Source organism: Haplochromis burtoni, unplaced genomic scaffold (assembly GCF_018398535.1).
Source record: "Haplochromis burtoni strain Fernald_Lab_line unplaced genomic scaffold, NCSU_Asbu1 Contig_339, whole genome shotgun sequence".
Lineage (NCBI taxonomy): Eukaryota > Metazoa > Chordata > Actinopteri > Cichliformes > Cichlidae > Haplochromis > Haplochromis burtoni.
Window position 1 is genome coordinate 618,624 of NW_024582700.1, and position 16,333 is coordinate 634,956.

General features: G+C 40.8%; 1 protein-coding gene across 1 annotated transcript in view; it reads right to left on the reverse strand.

The window, feature by feature from the left end:
- Positions 1 to 16,333, reverse strand: part of hpca (hippocalcin) — a 49,771-nt gene that overhangs the window by 3,024 nt on the left and 30,414 nt on the right. Inside the window, exons 2-4 of the mRNA XM_005950102.3 lie at positions 13,709 to 13,877; positions 9,011 to 9,292; positions 4,628 to 4,733 (exon numbers count right to left, since the gene is read on the reverse strand). Of these exons, the coding sequence (XP_005950164.1) occupies positions 4,628 to 4,733; positions 9,011 to 9,292; positions 13,709 to 13,804 (484 nt within the window). The 5' untranslated portion in view covers positions 13,805 to 13,877. The remainder of the gene's footprint in view (positions 1 to 4,627; positions 4,734 to 9,010; positions 9,293 to 13,708; positions 13,878 to 16,333) is intronic.

Genomic DNA, 16,333 nt, shown 5'->3' on the forward strand with positions numbered 1-16,333 from the left:
GGCCAACTTTACAGAATTAAAATGTATGTTTACAGAATATACAGTGTGTGTGTTTGGGCTGTTTAAAATGCACCTTTTGAAGCATTTTATTGGATTATCAGACTACAATTAGCCAATGTGTCTGCACATTGTATCCTTACAGTTTATCAGTGCTACTTGTTAGTGTCACTACCCGATCCGTACCTGAAACCTGATCGGTACCACGCATGCGCAAATCTTACGTCACTTCCTCTCTTTGCCAAGTGACAGTTAATGTATTTGAGTGACACGGTTAGCGCCCAGTTAGCTCATAGCATTTCTCAACAGCTCTGCCTCCTTTTCGACTGCCTGGGACATTTAAACAATGGATAATTCGTATACAAACAAATTAATGCTTTTCTCCTCAACAGAGATCGTCCCACAATTGAACAACAGCGCCGTAAAGTATGAAGAATGGCGCCTAATTACAGACTTAATAATACTGACTTAGTAATATGTCACGTGAAGATTCATCAGTCAGATTAAGTGTTTAATGACAATTGACAGTGATAGCTGACATCATCATTACTATTCCAACAATCCTCTCTACACAGACAAGCATAAACACACCACTATCACTAAATCAAATTTAACACGCGTTTGTAATGATGCTAGTTCATTTTACAATAGGGCTCATTCGCTCGGTCAGCAGGTGGCAGTATCCTCATACACTGGGGAGTAAACTGCCATTAACCAGTAGGCACTTCCAGTAGGCACTTCACCCGTTGCCTACTGGTGGTGGTCAGAGGGCCCGGTGGCGCCAGTGTCCGGCAGCCTCGCCTCTGTCAGTGCGCCCCAGGGTGGCTGTGGCTACAATGTAGCTGCCATCACCAGTGTGTGAATGTGTGCGTGAATGGGTGGATGACTGGATATGTAAAGCGCTTTGGGGTCCTTAGGGACTAGTAAAGCGCTATATAAATACAGGCCATTTACCATTTACCATTTACCATTAAACAAAACAGAAGAAGAAGAAAACATTGCACATGGGCGGTATGGATCGGGTAGACCAATTTGTACAGTTCAACTTTGCACATGCTCAGTAAGGATCGGGGAGTCCTGATCCGTAACTGTCGTTTTATTTTTAGTTTTTGTCTACATTATATTGAAATATTTCATTATTGCAAACATTTTAAGTTATACTTATTATTCTTAACATCTTAACAGATACTCTGACCCGTAACTATCGTAAAAAGCTTCGGCCAGAAGTAGACACCTTTTGCACATGCGTGGTACCGATCTTGTTTCTGGTACAGATCGGGTAGTGACAGTTAGCCAAGCTTGCTAGCATTAGCTGATAAATTAGCGCTCTTTGCTTCTGGCAGGAAACAAAACCACAACAACAAAAAAAACATGGTGGCACCAAAACACTAGTGTAGCTTCAAATATGTAGTTAGCTCTCCATTAGTGGCATTAGCTATGATCATGTATGCTAGCTTGAACACTACATACATGCTGTGGTGTTTCTGTTCAGGAACTTTGACAATTCCATTTCTGTAGCAGCTTATGTTAGCATAAATTTTCAACCAGAAAACAGTTTGTCTGAACATTTACTAATGCTATAATGTATAATAGAATATATATGTATAATGATACATGTGTGTTTGGTGTGTATCTTTACACCAGCAGAAACCGCCTGATTAACACTTGCTCCTTCTTTTGCTCTTATGCGAGGCTAAGCTAATTGCCCCCAAGCATGTGAGAGTAGTCTGTCTTGTATTTGTATATGTATTTCATCAATTATGTAGTTAGCTTTTAATGGAGGTAGGTAAGGCATAAGTACAGATCCTTACATCCCATTCATCTTCCTTTTCTTTGTATTTTATTTCTTGCCTTCATTTTTCTTCTGTTTTTAGATAAATAGAACCAACACTAGAACCAACTGGAAGATTCAGAATCATGTAACGATCTTTCGTGTTTTATGTCAGAATTATGGTTAAATCATATTTGAATCAATCCAGTGTTTATTTCGACAGTTACTGCAACATTTTTCTAATTTTCATTACTGCTGGCCTCTTCCTGTGCAGCTACATCATTACAGCCTTTAAACCCTTACTTCTCTGTGTCATGGAGTTTGAAGCCCAATCCCAATGTCCACACTCTCAGACTTACAGAGTTTGAGTTGCGTTCCTGTTAAATCAGTCTGGGCTTATGTCTGTTCCAACCCCAAGTTTTTACGTACACGTGGGCTCTTTGGCAAACACTTTTGGTATGTCTGAATTTGTTGTTGACTTCGCAGATTTACCCACAGCTCATTGTGCTTACGTTATACATAGAGTTGCAGTTAATGCCTTAGAAATGCTTTTTGGGTAGGACAAACCTACCCAAAAGTTTAGCTTTTAGTAAAATATCTCAACAAAGATCTGTCAACCAATGATAACCAATATATTTGTCAATCAGCCAACAGTAAAGCCACATCCCCATGCCAATGAAACCATTTTCACATAACTTTTGCTTTGGGATTTGGTGCATGCTGGAAGAAGCCAAGGCCATAAAGGATGCACAACAATAGGCAGTGATAGTCTGTGAAGTTATTTCTTTTTGCACACAATATCAGACAAAATTACAGTTACCATGGTTATCTTCCAATTTACACAAAGTATAAAAACTTCAGCGAGGAAAGATTTCAGACTCTGAAAAGAAAACTTGTGAGAGATGTTTCTGAAGAGCCCAGAACATCTGCCAAGACACGATGACTCTCATAACCACTTTGGGAATTGTAGTCTCAAAGAAGACAACCACTAGAACCCTGCAGAGGTTACAGACCAAGAAAAACTGCTCTTCTGCAGAAGACACACCTTCAAACCACATTAAAGTATGCTAAGGATATAGAGAGAAATATGTCTGCTTTCAAGTCCCAGTGTAAAACTGGAACATCTGGGCTTCCACTGTATACCTGATGTTTCTTTTTCTAACAAAAACAAACTAGAAAACATGACTTACAATTACAGATACCATACAGCAGCCTATAAAGGTTAATATGTGGTTTAAATAATCTGGTGTTACATGCTGGACGTTCTTCCTCTGGGAAAAGTCAGCCAGTGCTCAGCTGCAGATATGGAACACCACGATTGTACATCATTGTGGATCATCCTCTGGACTGAGTGTATGCTAACTAATCTCTGTATAGTTTGAATATATATTTAAGGCAAATAATGTGGAATAACACTTTAATGTTAATGTCACCATTCACTAATAAAGGCAGGCTAACATTAATGTTAGTGTAATGAATAATCATGGTGGTAATGGTAGCAAAACAAAAAGAAAACAAACCCTCAACTATACAGTGGAAGGCAAGCTGTCCCAGTTTTACACTGGGACTTGAAAGCAGCATACATTTGTGGATTTGTGCGTTAAATCAGTCTCATGCGGCGTGATCTGTGCGCATCTGGTAATTCGCCACACGTTTTGTGAGTGAGCGAGAGATGGTACGTGTAGTTTTACACATTTTTGTGCACAGAAAGGTTTTTGAAAGACAAAATTATTGGATTTGTGAGCTGAGCAAAAGATAAATCATTGGACACATTCGTGAATCTTAGTTTATGCTTCATATCATATCGTCCATATTTGCAACTCTTTTGAGACATATTTCTTTCCATATGAGGACAACCTGGAGAAAGAGTATGCGTACTGGAAGCACATCCTTTGGTCAGATTTGATGAAACTAGAGCTTTTTGGCCACAGAGGTGTTTCTTATGTTTGGAGAAAGAAGGGAGGGATGCACAGCCCAAAGAAAACCCTCAGCACAGTGAAACACGGTGGTGGGAGTCTTACGCTGTGAGGATGCTTCAGCACATCTTGAACTGAGAAATGCATGAAGGTGGAAGGAATCATGAAGAAAGGAGGACGTAAAGATTTTGAAAGAAAGCCTCAAGCAGTCAGCAGTAAAACCAGGTTTGGATCAGCACTTTGTCCTTCATCATGACAAGTACCCAAAATATATGTCGCTCCTGGTGAAGCACTACCTCCTAAAGTCACAAAGCCCCAAGCTGCATCAACCTGCACTGCATTGAAAATATGTGGAGTGTGGAGAGCTCAGAAGTGTTTTTGAGACTACAGCAAATGACTGCAGACTGTTATCCAGCAAAAAAAGATACCAACAAGTATCTATTACCATCAGGGGGCTGATAATTAACGGCAGGGGGGAGGGGTGGGGGGTAAATAATTTTGCTTTTGTGTAAAAAAATAAAAATAAGGTAAGAATCCAAAATCAAACCTTCAAAGAGCTGTGTTTAAAAACCCTTGCTCTGTTTGACAGCACTTGGGAAATACTTTAGTCAAATACAATTTCAGACGATGGCTAATAGTTCTGGCCTCATCTGCACTGTTTATTGCTATTCTAACAACAAGATGACACATAAAGACTAATTGCTTTCATTAAACACATGCGCGCACACACAAAATGGTTTGTTTTTCACGTGTGAATGAAAGCCACATTTTTTTTTTGTAAATGTTTGACACATATATGCTGTTTGAATTCTGTACAAAGTCTGTTGTCCCCAACAAAATTAGCACATTTCAAAGATGATCTTGTCACATTCACCCAGCGCTACCCTCATTTCTTTTTCTGTCTCTCCCCAGCACCCTCCTTTTTGCCATTTCCTCCTCTCACCATCATTATTGAGGTCCATTTGTCTGAAGATCTTATCCGTCCTCTTCTCCGGCGTGGATTCATCCTCTGGCATCTTCATCACAGATGACACCATCTTGTAGATGGCCTGAGAGATGAGAGAGAAAAAGAAGGAGAGAGAGATTGGTTGGGTGGGCGGTGACAGGAGAACAAGAAAGATAAGTGAATTCAAGCCAGCAGGGACCCATTAAGGAGACTCAGCAGGAAAGAAGTAAAACATAACTGAACTAAAAAAAATAAAGTCACTGCAGCTTTCAAGATGCTGATAAACAGCCTTTCTGAAAGTCCACATGATTCACTGACATTTGTTGCTCCTGATGCTAAGAGCTGCTCCCTGGGCAGCTTTTCCACAAATACCCACGCAGTGTTTGTGCGCCTATAGAATCGCTCCATCGCGCCACGGTGACATGGGTCACATGTGGCAGCGGGGTAAAGGGACGGAGGGCTTACAAGCAGGGCTTACAATATTGATTTCATACATCTTTATCTGTTGACCGATATGAGCACGCCGCGTCCCCTGATAGCATTAAATTAACCTCTGCAAGAGAAGCTCCGAGTATCAGCTGGCCTCAGGCGCAGATCTAAAATCAGCTTACGTGCCTATTAAATCTCCTCCGCTGGGAGTATAGGGTGTAAAAGCAACTGTAGATCGGTGTCGCAGGAGCATCGTCACAGAGGCAGGGAGCTCACAGGAAATGAGCCCTCTGTGCTTTTTAGAAAGATACACTGGCTCTAAAATGTTATCTCCTCTGACTGTAAAGTCTCATGCCCACACCGTCCTTCAAAAAACTGTGGGAAAAAAATTCCAAGGAGAAAAATAGTGACAAAGGCATCAGGCACACAGAAATAATCAGGTATTTTAACTGCCCTAAGTTTGAGCACAGATGATTCAGCTATGCCATCATTAGTGTGCAACAACCCTTCATTTTCATGGTTGGCTCCTTTTATCTTTTCACCAACAATGAATGTCAAGCTAATGCCAACAGGTGTGCCAGGTGGCTCCCTGTAATGAGAGGTATCCTCAGATGTGCTTCCCAGGAAGGCTCACTAATGACTCGGGACCACAACAGAATCTGAAGACACAACAGCGATGACGTTATGTCCAAGATGTCTGTGGATTTTGCTGCAGAGATATCAGCTCAAGTTGAAATGGAGCCCAGCTGTACTCTTACTTTATACCATTTTAAGGGCATATTGTAGCATCCATCCATCATTAAGACAGACAAACAGCATTCAAACCAGCGTTAGCTCAATATTTGATTAATATTGTCCTAAGCTGACTTACTAAGGTAGCTAGAAAGTTTAAAAAAATAAAATAAAATGAACATAAGAAAATTAGTGAGAAAACAGGGTTTTGTGATACACAAGTTCACGGTTTGGGATGTGGACGTTATCCCTGCATTTGTTGAGGAAAACAAAAAACTTTAAACACCAGGGGGCAGCATTTTACAACTGACTGTGTTGAGATGAATGACTGTAGATGGTTGAGATGTTTTGATATTCCTCTTACTTCCTCCCGCGCTCAGTTTTTAATCGATTTGGCTGGTTACATTAAATATTATAGTGAGTCTTTGCACCATCTTGTGGTACAAAATGGTATTACAACTTTGGATTATATATCTTTAGCACGTTTCATGGATGTGAATATTAAGGTTTACACTAAAAAATAGAATTGATAAAAATCACATTTGGATTGAACTGCAGGTGTTTACTCAAATTCAGGTTATGAGTAAAGACGTGGACTCTAAAATATGAATTTCACAGAAAAGATATGTTGGAAGAGCAGTTATGATACTTGTTAATAAGTCACCCAATCTTAATTGTGCCAGAGTAGAAAAAGCGACTCCACCATAGCAAGGCCATAGTCTGTAAAGGATTCACTGAAGGCCACAGCTTGTTGCTTTTAAGATTCCCCACAGCAGATCATCTGAATATCTCAGCCTATCACTAACATCTTCCTCTGTCACACCAACCCTCTGGAGAGGAAGAGGCTCATTCCTGATGTAATCCCACCTCCATGTTGGTTAGTGTTAGGGTTAACTCCCTGCCACTCCTACCGCACACCTCACCAATGTCTTTGCTGTTCTCATACATGCACTGCACCACCCTCACATACATCTCTCCCTCCTGACACTCCTTAGCACCCTATAATCTGCTTTCTCTAGATGCACAAAGACACAGTGGAGATCCTTCTCTACACTTCTCCATCAACACTCTCAAAGCAAACATCAGATCTGTAGAGCTCTTTGTCAGTATGAAGCCACACTGCTGCTCACCGATCGTCACCTCTCTTCTCAACCTAGCATCAGCAGCTCTTTCCCATATTATCTTGGGCTGGCTCATCACTACTACAGCTCTGCACATGACACCTCTTGAAAATCCGTAGCAGCAGGCTTCTCCATTCCTCAGTTATCCTCTCACTCTTGTGGATTGTGTTGAACAATTTGGTTAATGAGTCCATCGCCCTCTGTCCCTCATTTCCTCCTTACTAATCCTCTGCACTTCCCAGTTCACCATCTTTCCCCATTCTCTCATTCATCAGCTCCTCAAACTGCTCCTTCCATTTTCTCAGCAAACTTTTGCTTGTTAGCAAATATCTATCTTTAATCACCCTGACCTGCTGCACGTCGTTTCCACCTCGATCTCTCCGTCTAACCAATCTGCACGAGTCCTTTTCTCCTTCCTGTGTGTCCACACCCACATACAACTCACAATATGCAAGAAATTGAAATTGTGGTTATTATGATGGACACCTCCATTGATCAGCAAAAGTGTAGAGCTTTTATTAATCTGATAATGTGGTGTAAAACAAATCTGACCTCAGTCATGACCCTTCCACTCTCCTGCTCACTCTCAGCACATAATGGTCCCCTCCTTTCCCTAACGGTGTGTAACCTCAGTGAGCCTGTAGATAATCCTAGCATTCTGCACACTCAGGGATAAACTCAAGTTAAATTTAACTTGCTAATCCATGAGAATCCAGAAGTGCATACACACACACAGAATACACAGCGAGATCCTCAGTCCAATATCTTGACATATGAGTCCTTCTGCTTGTTCTCTTCAACAGTGAAAGGATTAGATGCAGCACTACTTAACAGCCTTCCTGCAAACTGTTGCCTGTGCCAATGCTGCACTCAGGGTGCCTATTAGAGTAAGTTAATGCATTCATCCACATACTTAAATGAATGCATTAACTTACTTAACATAACTAATGGGAGTATTTATTAAAGGTGCTCTGTCTTTTCTTAGTATTGTATAAATCTCTGTGATTGGCTGATCAATACAAACTGTAATGTAGTTTGCACCATGTGCTAGATGAAAATTTGAAGGACCAATGGAAAGAACAAGCAGGAAAAAGCAAGAAAACGTACTGAGACTCCTGGTGAGATCAAATTAGTTATTCAAGAACATTCCTGTTTCAGTCGCATGATGTGTGTTTATGAAAAGGAAATCAGGTTTGGGGATTTAGAATTTGAAATGGACCATAAATCAAAGTGCTTTACTACTCTTACTGAGTGCTTTTTACTACAAGCTACATTCGCATAGCATGCCCACAGATCCATCACAGGCAATTTGGGGGTTGAGTATCACCTAACTGGTGGACGACCCGCTCTATATCCTGAGCTACAACTGCTACAGATAAGAAGGGATCTTCTACACATATGGCAAGCATACTGTAGAGTTTACATTAGTGATTTCATTCATGATTTAATGTACTCGGTTAGCTCGTTAACGCGTTGACACCTTGCAGCCCCACGCACGGGGTGATCCGCGGTAACTTGCTAACGGAGATTTGCCGCGGTTATGGCGTTAACGTCATTTTAACGAGATTAATGCTGACAGCACTAATATAAAGGCCTGCTAGGGAGATGACAAAGTATTTTTGCACAAGTATTTATATTATTTAGTGATGATACTAAGTGTCTGTGAGCTGCTAAGGCACTCTAATTCATGTTCGCAAACTAGGATGCTACTAATGATTCCAGTGTTACAACTTCAAAACTGCCATGGCTAACTTTTTATCTAGCCTGAGTTTCCATTTAAAGGGAGTTAATTAGCTTGTTGTTGGTTATGTGGTGGGGGAGATGCCACCAACATCAACTCACTATGCAATTAGGTAAGCGTATACAGTCAAGAGGTAAATGTGATGTGTGACCTAGCTAAATGCAGTAGATAGCACTGCAACAACAGTTTGCTTTTAAATGGCAGTAACCTTGTGGCCCTAATAAAAGTGTCATAATGAGCTATAACGGAAGGTTTTGAGAGAAATCGCATGGTCTACATGTGACAACCCCTCCACCAGCACCTGAGGCCAGAAGAAGTGTTTACTTCCACCAAAACTAACCAGCTTCCCTTGCTTACCTCTACAATCTCCAGCATTTCCTCGCGGCTGATATACCCATTTCCATCCAGGTCGTACATACTGAAGGCCCATTTAAGCTTCTGCTCCAGCTTTCCTCGTGACGTCACACTCAAGGCAATGATGAACTCCCGGAAGTCTATTGTCCCGTCAGCGTTGGTGTCAAAAGTTCGGAAGACATGCTCGGCAAACTTGGAGGCATCGCCGTACGGGAAGAAATTGGCGTAGATCTTCTTGAATTCCTCCACATTCAAGGTTCCACTGGGGCAGTCCTTCAAGAAACCCTGAGGTAAAAAAAAAACAGATATTAGGTGAGACAGGGTTCAAAATAAGACCTTTAACTTTTTCTTTATGTCTATAGAATAATATAAAACAACTCCAATTCCAATAAAGTTGGGACGCTGCATAAAATGCATTGAATTCTAGGTGATCAGTGTCTATTTTGGACTGCAGATAGGCCAGTCTAGTATTTGGACTCTTCTATTATAAAGCCTTGCTGTTGTAATAAATGCAGTATGCAGTTCAGCATTGTGTTGCTCATATATGCAAGAAGCCAGGAAACTAACATAACTTTTTCAAAACATCAGAACAGTCAGAGATCAAATTTCTCAATCAAAACTTTGAATAGTAACATTTTCAATCATTTAACTTCTTATTCTGATAAGAATGATTTTGAAAAGGAGCTTAGTCTTGGATCAGAAAAGCCAACGCTATCTTCTATTCAAGCCCTCACATTTGATAAAGCAGCATTGTGCCTGAGGAAAAAAAGGGAGGTAAAAGTCACTTCTATCCCTGGTCTTTGTTCAAAAGAAATAAAGCTCTTTTACAAAGACCTTTAAAATAGAGGCAATGAGGTAACAAAACCATTTCTGATGGCTGGGATTTCTACTCACAACTGGAGGGGAAAAATCAGCAGGGTTGTGCTCCTAATAAATATTTTTTAATTGACAGTGTTCAAAATTTCACTGTGTTTAGTGAAGCATCCAGCATCTCCCACACTCAGAAGCAGTTGATCTGCTGAGAGCTGTGACCACTGTGACAGGTCAGTGAGGGAGGGGCTTTAACTTGTACAACTCTTATTCAGGACAGCACGCACAGCTGTTCCATAGGTTTAACCCACGTGTAAAGCTCTGCAGCCACTACACATATATCCATGTGCATAAGATGAGATAACTTGTGAGGTCAGGTCACTGTGGCATTTCATAATGCTAAGCTCCCCACTGAATAAAGGACTGGGTTTAGACAGTGCTCTGTGGTGGACGGAGATAAGACTGCTGTCAGTGTTACAGATCACAGATAGAAACATGTCTGTACAGAAGACGCAAGGATGTCCTAACAATCGTGATATAAATCATAACTCTGCTGTGTGACATATTTGCCTAGTTTAGAACTTATTTTTACCAACAATGAAAGGATCCAAAGCGCTTTTGAAATGTTTGAAGATCAGGAAGATTCTGATTTTGGAGAAACAATAGGTAAAGAGACTTATTTTAAAACATGCAACTTTGATATCTGAAGATGATAACTCAAGCCATGCTGTTCAGACGGTAGTTAAAGGTGCAACATTGAATATTTTTATAACACCAATTGATCCGATTGTGCTGTGTCACATGCAAGGTGACGAATCTACTTAAATCGACCAGATTATTCATCTTTATGCTCCGGGTTATTGCTTTTGTTAGTTTGCTAATGCGTTCAGCTATCAGGGGTGGGCAATCTCCGTCCACGAGGGCCGGTGTCCCTGCAGGTTTTAGATCTCACCTTGGGTCAACACACCTGAATCACATGATTAGTTCGTTACCAGGCCTCTGGAGAACTTCAGGACATGTTGAGGAGCTAATTTAGATTTAAATCAGCTGTATTGGTTTGAGGACACATCTAAAACCTGCAGGGACACCGGCCCTCGTGGACTGAGATTGCCCACCCCTGAGCTAGTTGCTAGCTAGTTGTGTTGCTCCCAAATAGCCAAAGAATCTGACAAAAATGGTTGTGTTATCAGCTAACACTAGCAAGCTTAGTTGGCATTGTATGAGTAGATCGTACAGATACCTGGTATCTGTGTTTAAGCCAAGTAACATATCCCACGAAGGTTGATTCTGTTCATCTGCATGTAGCATTTTCAATCGGAGAAACGTTTCGTCGCTCATCCAAGTGACTTCTTCAGTCTTAGCTGACTGCAGGTTTCCCCAAGTACATTTGCACAATAACTGAAACCAGCCCACTGAAGGCTGAGGAAACCTCAGATCTGGATCTGGTCTTTTATCAGTTCCCAGAGTCAGAACCAGACACGGAGAAGCTGCATTCAGCTTTTATGCTCCTTATATCTGGAACAAACTCCCAGAAAGCCTCAGATCAGCTGAAACACTCAGTTTATTTAAATCCAGGTTGAAGACTCACCTGTTCTCAGCTGCATTTGAATAAAGCACCAAATCCACACTTTTAAGCTTAAATTTCAAAACTTACACTAACTACTGATCTTATCTATTTCTGATTTTATCTGTTTTGATTTTATATACTGTTTTGTTTGTTTGTTAAGCTTAAATTTCAAAACTTACATTAACTACTGATTTTATCTACTGTTCTGATTTTATCTGTTTTGATTTTATATACTGTTTTGTTTGTTTGTTTGTTTGTTAAGTGGGTTTAGAGCTCTGGGTAGCTCCCCAGCTGGGTCTAGACTGGGTCTAGAGAGTATTTTAAATTCAGGGAATTTAAAATAGAAAGTAGCTCGTCCACAGAAGGACTGGTAGCTCCCCTTACGATAAGGGTTCAGATCGCGCGAACAGGTGTGAAATGTGTGTGTTTAGTTAGTTTGTTTGTTTGCTTGTTTTAATCAATTTTAAATCATGCTTTTTATTTGTTTTTGTTTCTAATGTCTCTGTAAAGCACTTTGAATCACCTTGTTGTTGAATTGTGCTATACAAATAAATTTGCCTTGCCTTGCCTTTTGGGATTTGCTTACATGGATGATCGAGCATGCATCAAGATATCCCACGATCGAATAAAAGATTGTAAGTCAACAAACAACACAGGATCATGGATTTGTTGGACAATCTGTCTGTATAATAACCAAACTGAAATCCATATTATTTGCTGGATAACTTCAGTGAATATGCTCCAAAAGGCACCGACACCACAAATAAGAGAATTTAAGAGAGATAAATTGCCTGAGGTGAGCACTATTCTGTAACTCAAAGTTGCCCCACCCTCATTAATAGCTAACATTTATTCCTGTATAATGTTAAATGGAAGAACTGAAAAAAAAAAACCCCGCCTGCACAGTTGCCATATGCAGAGAACCTGGGCAGTTTATTTCTGTACTAAAGTTGAGCCTCAAGCCTCAGATGGCCGTTTGAGAAACTGCAGTTTTTGGTTCTTTGCTGTTGGCTTCATCGTACGGCTTTATAAACATCTATGCCAAACGATACCTCTTATAGTTATATTAGTATTACTGGTCCATTTTATGTAGATGCCATATAAATACCAGATCTGTCATTATATACAGTTCAATATAAATCTGCAAAACAAAAAAATACAGTATTTCTCTTAGAAGTACAGTAGTGTAAGACTACAGTTATAATATAGTACAGTACTGTGCAAAGGTTTTGAGCCATTCACCATTTCTTTTTATTTTCTGCATTCCTTCTCATGCAGCAATTTATTGTAGCATGTGGGAACACAATTAGAAATACAGTATTTAAAGCTTTAAATTTAAAGTTTGTATAGTTTTAATGAGCTTGAAAGTCAATATTTGGTATGACTAGCCTTACTCTTCCACGCAGCTTGAACTCTCTTAGGTCAGCTTCCTTATCATTTTATCAAGTATCTTTGGGAATAGTTCGTCAAACCCTTTGAAGGACAGTCAAAGCTCTTCTTTAGATGTTGGCTTTTGTTCTATTGTCTGTTAGGATGATCCCACATTGCTTCAAAACATTGGATTTTTGGTTCTGGGGAGGCCAATCCATGACTGAAAGTGTTCCATTGTGTTAGTTCTTCTACCAGGAAGGATTTTTACTGTATTGGCAGTTTGTTTATGATCATTGTATGCTCTAAAATGAAGCTGTGGCCAATCAGACACCTTCTAGATGGTACTGAATGGTGGATCAAAATCAGATAGTACTTTTCCATCTTTTCCATCATCATCCAAAAGATCCCTGACACAACTGTCTGAAATGCAGCCCCAAACCACGACAAAGCCTCCATCATGTTTTACAGATGGATGCAGCCACAGACTATCTGTACCTCTATCCTGACCTCCTCTGTACACATTGATACACAAAATACAGCTAAAGAGCCAGCTGTAATCTCTCAGGCATCTCAGGTCCTGTGTCAGGTCTTTGCTGGATTTTGTTCTGTTTCTTAGGGATGTGACTTTCAGATACTGTTCATCTACTGATCTGCGGTCTGTTATGTGTAGACACAACACAGGTTTGGTGCCTTTAGGTGGCATTAGGTGCCATTTTATCCTAGAATGAATCATACGTCAGGGTTATGTGGCTCAACAAACAAGAGAAAGCATTCCTGTGAAAATGAGTCAATGTCTAAAGAAAAACTTTGAACACCTTCAGAAAGCCTGGAGAACTATTGCTCAAGACCACTTTAAAAATTTACAATAAAGTCTTGCTCCTTGGAAGGAGAGTATAAAGAGTTGAAGGCGGGCTCGAGACTTTTGCACAGTGTTCAGGGTGTGAATTGTGCACCTTGTACCACTCCTGCAACTCGTGGTCGGAGAACTCGGTATTCTCACGGAGATCCTGCAACACCTCTGGCCGCAGTTTGCTGTTCTGTTTCCCCATGGCAACGGGATGGGACTTTGGGTTTCCTTGACAACAACAGCGACTACAGCACTAGCCAGGCTGCTTTTCACACCTGTCAATCAGAGATAAGGAAACGGGAGGTCAGCAACAATTAAGAAGAGAGGAGGGTGAACTCGAGTGACAATTGAGAAGTGCAAACAGCGCAACGTCACCAAAGCTGCTCGGCAACAGACGAAAAAAACAAAAACAAAACATATGAGGGATTAGAAGAGAGGGTTCGCACAGTTGACTGTCGGCTACAATTAAAACCAGCAGCTGCTTTCTGCTTGAACAAATAAAATGATCGGGCAAACCATGGAACAGTAACATAGACACTTCCAAACAGACAGCACAGCTTTGCAACTCACACAAAGTCTTTTAATGGAATCAAAGCAAGCCTTGTGACGGTATTGTGTCCCAGTCCGTTTGACACGAGATGTTACGCAAGTCTTTAAACTGCCGCATCACAGTCGCAAAACGTTAAATAATCCTGAGCGTGCCCCGGTGACGTCAAGCGCTAGCCCACTGATCACATTTTTATGGGATTATTTAGCCAGCTGCGTGTCTGTGTGTCAAATCAGCCGTGTGGTGTGTGCCTTCAGATCTCCTAATCTTCATGTCAGATCAACCTGCTGCACAAAATGCGATTTCAATGATTCAACTAAACAATAAAACCATTACTATGAAAAGGAGTACATCACTTATATAAAATCCGATTCATTTACTTATTAATAATGTAATGAAGGTACTTTGGAGGCAATTTGGACATTGCAATAGTGGTTAAAGATTAAATACATAGAGTAAGAGATTTTAACAGTACGAAAAAAACTAAATATACCTTAAATTGCCACCAATTAGGGTTGAAATGCAGTGGTTGCCTCATTTAAAATGATGTCTTTGTGGTATTTCTTGTGGTAGAGCTTTCTATACAAACATTTATATAGTTCTGCACTGTAACATCTTTCAGTAAAAAAAAAAAAGGTCCAACAAACTTGTGCTTGTTAACTTTGTTTCCTTACTTTGGACCACTAATTAGCTTGTGCTCAGCCATCAAAGTGTTCTGTGACTTCTGTGTGTGTGGCAATGCAAATTAAAATTACAGTATCAGTCGGGCTTGAACACCTCTGACGAGACGCTTCCTGACCTCCACTTTCTCCTCGGTTGAGCTCGGTAATTACGCCGTCAGCTTTTCGTGTATGTGCCCAAAGAAGCAGGAACAAGCGCGGGCCTGTTTGTGTTTACGTGACCTCTACAAAGTCAAAGTGAGCTGGTGGGGCATTTGAGGTGGACGGCGTGGTGTTTATCACTGACTGGCGAGAGCTGCACCATCGCAGAAGCGAAACCCACGCACTCAACCATCTCTTTACTCGGCTAATAAAATTAGGCTTTACTGTAAACGCTTGAGCACTGACAGTAATTCTTGTAGTCAGTCCCCAGTCTGCTGACGCTGGAACTGCAACCATCAGTTATGAGTCCTTCCTGTTTGGGGTCTGGTGAAAGTTGCAGAGGGAGGACTGGGATGTGACGGAGGTTGGGATCGTGTCGTCACCAACAAAGTGCATTATGGGACCATTGTTCATGCAAATCCAAGTTGAAAAAAAGCAAATACAGAGACTGAAGATGCTTTTGGGTCATCAGAATGGTGAACTGCTGTGGCACAGCCATGTTTTACAGAGTGGAGGAAGACTTTTGCTCTGGTCATGAAGCCGACGATGTACGGCTTGAAGACATCGTAGGGATTTTACTACATTACAAATGTGGCAGTTATATGTAGGCTGTAGCTACATGGTGGTATGGCTTGAATCAAACAAAAGCTTTATACTTTCGTGTTTTAAAACTTCTGCAGTCCCGAGGTTTTGAGTGAACACCAACATGGTGGCAGCTACCCAGAATGCACTGCAATTTTCGACCCTTTGCCAGCTGTCAGAAAAATGCAGTTTACTTGGCGCAACGCCAGTGTTTCCTGTCAACTTCACACCTTGGAGCTGCTTTGATTCTGAAGGGCGTCAGGTTTTGAAGGTTATTTTAGAAACACCTGAGGACCAGTGCTTTCTTTTTGTTTTTTCCCAGAAAAGCTTGTTTCAAATTTTAAGTCCAGGATGTTTTTAAATAGTTTGAGTGATCAAATTTTCCACACACAAACCTTTGATTTTTTTACTCTGAGCAGAGTTCAGTTTGTCTTAAACATCATGTGCAATCCAACCACAAAGACAGACATAAATCTATTTCTCCTCAAGGAGTAACTGGGTGGTGGTGCCTGCACCGCTGAAGGCTATATGTGAAATGAGTAGGTAGTTGCTGTAAACCAGTAATTTACGTTTTAGCTGAACAGACCGAGTGCACCGTTGTGCCTTGGATGAGCATTTGGAGAACACACACCCATCGCGCACTCACTGATGCACACACTTTTTAGTTCCTGTAACGATTAATAATTCCTTCCCACGCTGCCCAAATGTGAAATTTAATTGTTGAGACAAAGGTGATTAAATAACAGCAACAAAGGTTTCCCGATGACAAACAGAAACAGTC